Raw genomic sequence first — 2,976 nt, 5'->3', positions numbered from 1 at the left:
TTGGGAGGGGGTCTCTCTGACGGAAGATACCCTCCGGGGATCTTTCAGGACTATGTTTCCTGGAAGTCAACAGCCCTTTATTTGCTAGATCAGCCTTATTTTGTTACAAAGCTATTACCACATTAGGGCTTGTCTGCTTCTGAAATTGTCTCTTTTCTTTTTTTTTCCCCCCTCCTGGGGCAAAAAAACAACACAAATAAACAAGCAAACAAACAATCCTTTTGTGATGTCATGTACAGCTGCCTGTGCTCCTCTGTGGTATGCTGGTGCTGAGCTAAGCACACAGCCCAATTTCAAATTTAGCTGTGACACCACCAGACAGAACAGCCCCTACTTGAGATTCAGGGAAGTGCTCCCCAAAGTACTAATGTGAACTGATGTACTTTATTTCCAGCACTTGGCCTGTTGAGTCTTGTTTCTCAATTAGTCATAAAGTCCCTAACTTCAAACTCCTAAAGGAACTTCCAGGACACAGGAATCAGTTATTTTCTTGGTGGAGGAAAAGTCAACTATGATCACAACTCAGCAACCCCCCTCCCTTATACTGGACCATGAGGAGCTTCAACCCTGGTCAGGTTCCTCCTCCTCCTCTGCTGTACTTCCTCTACAAACCAACACTAGTTCAAATGTAGCTATTCATCTAGAATCCCAGCACTGAGGAGGCTCACAGGAAGCGGATCACCAGTTTAAGGGCAGCCTAGCTAGGCTATACACAGTGACAGGAACTCACAGAGATCCTCCTACCTCTGCCTCCAGAGTGCTGGGATTGAAGACATGCCTGGTATTTGTTTGTTTTGGTTTTTCAGACAGGCTTTCTCTAGCCCTGGCTGGCCTTGAACTCACAGAGATCCACCTGCCCCTGCTGGGATTAAAGGCGTGCACCACCACTCCCCACCACTCCCCAGCTTGGGTGTTTGTGTGTGAAAACAGGAGGGATACAGAACAAGATCCTGTCTCAGAAATATATGCCCTCCCAGTACCACACAAGTGGAGCTCACCTACTTCACTGTAAGCTGAACCTTCTCCTACTGTGCGTTTCTAGTCATGCATACACTTTCCTCACTAAACCCACAATCTACCACTAATTCTTTTATTTGTTTGTTTTGTTTTGTTTTTTCAAGACAGGGTTTCTCCGGCTGGAGGGATGGCTCAGAGGTTAAGAGCACTGTCTGCTCTTCCAGAGGTCCTGAGTTCAATTCCCAGCAACCATATGGTGGCTCACAACCATCTATACCCTTAACTTTACACAGGCAGATAGAGCACTCATATACACAAGAATAAATAAAATCTTTGAAAAAAAAGACAATGTTTCTCTGTGTAACAGCCCTAGCTGTCCTGGAACTCACTCTGTAGACCAGGTTAGCTTCAAATTCACAGAGATCCACCTGCCTCTGCCTCCCAAAATGTTGGGGATTACAGGCGTGCAGCACCACATCCTACTAATTTACCATTTCTTTACCACCCATTTAAGGTAAAATCAAGTAAGTTTTTATCCTTAAATGCTTAGGAATCACTATCTACATATAAATACTAAGACAGCCACTGCTACAAGCAAGACTCTATCTAAAAACAAAAAGCATCCCTCACTAATGATAAGTAATAGAAGCTACTTTAGTATTGCTGTTACTGTTGCCTATTTAAAAAGCGACCTTGTGCCAGAAAGATAGCTCACTGGTTAAGTGCACTGGCTGCTCTTCCAGAGGACCTCATTTGATTCCCAGCACCCACATAGAACTGTAATTACAGTTCTAGAAAATCCTATGTCCTCTTCTGGTCTCTAAGGACACTAAACACACAAGTGAGGTACAGACATACATGCAGGCCAAACACCCATACACATAATAAAAAAATAAATGAAAATGGGACCGCTAGGTGGGTTTAGGTGGCACATACTTTTAATCCCAGCACTTGAGAGACAGAGGCAGGATCTCTGTGAGACCATGTCTTAAAACAACCAAAAACTTTTTAATGAGGGAGGAGGAGTGGCAGATATAAAGTACATTAAAATTACTAACATTTCAGTTTATGATAGTTATATAAACAAGTACTATGTATAAATCTGAGACTAAAAGTATAACAAAGGTATTTTCACAAAAAAAAAAAAAAAAAAAAAACCTAAACTATTTCCTACCCACCTTGCTTATCTCTTCTTCGTATTCTCGTCTTAACTCCCCAGGCTCGCTTAGCAGACGAACTGGCTGGTAGTCATCAACTGTTTCACATGGAAAAAAATAATTAGGACAACTCACAACTTTATGACTTAGCTTTGGCCTCCCAGGTAAACTTAACGAATGCATGAATGAACGAAAGAAAGAACGAAAGAGCCCTCCATTAAAATAACTATAAAAGGCAGAGCTAGGGATGTGGTTCAATAGCAGAGCTCATATCTAGCATGCACCAGGCCCTGGGCCATAAAAACCCACCAACAGAACACTTAAAAACAAAACAAACAAACAAAAAACCCTAATAATATAACTTATAATAGTATAATTTAAGAGATTAAGGAAGAAAATAAATTAATTTTAAAAACTGAGACAAAGTCAAGCCTCCGACTTATGATATTCCTGCCGCATATTACTATGCTGTAATCAGAAGCATGACCCACAAACCACCATGCCCAGCTGAGTCTTCGTCTTCTCCATTTCTCTAATGTTTTGTAGTTTTTCTGAAGGGAAACATTAGATATTGTGTTGAACTGTGTTTCGAGTCTAAACTCCAGTGCTTCAAGATAGGATCTTATTTGGCAAAAGGGCCATTTTAGAGGTAATTAAACTATGGTCATTGGGGTGAATCTTGTTAATTATGACTAGTAACCTTGTAATTATGGGACAAATTTGGACACAAAGACAAACATGCAGAGATGGGTCATGGTATCAAGACATGCAGAGAGGGGGATGGGAGAGGAGAGATGGCTGCTCTTGCAAAGGACCTGGATTAGATTCCCAGTACCACATGGTGGCTCACAAGCACCTAACT

General features: G+C 41.6%; 1 protein-coding gene across 1 annotated transcript in view; it reads right to left on the bottom strand.

Annotated features, from left to right (window-relative positions):
- Rnf168 (ring finger protein 168) overlaps positions 1–2,976 on the bottom strand; it is a 26,484-nt gene that overhangs the window by 17,768 nt on the left and 5,740 nt on the right. The window contains exon 3 of the mRNA XM_055625067.1: positions 2,136–2,212. Coding sequence (XP_055481042.1) covers positions 2,136–2,212 — 77 coding nt within the window. The remainder of the gene's footprint in view (positions 1–2,135; positions 2,213–2,976) is intronic.

This window comes from Psammomys obesus, unplaced genomic scaffold, assembly GCF_907164565.1.
Source record: "Psammomys obesus unplaced genomic scaffold, mPsaObe1.curated_primary_1811, whole genome shotgun sequence".
Lineage (NCBI taxonomy): Eukaryota > Metazoa > Chordata > Mammalia > Rodentia > Muridae > Psammomys > Psammomys obesus.
Note: the sequence above shows the minus strand (reverse complement) of the source record. Positions and strands in the feature narration are given on the sequence as shown.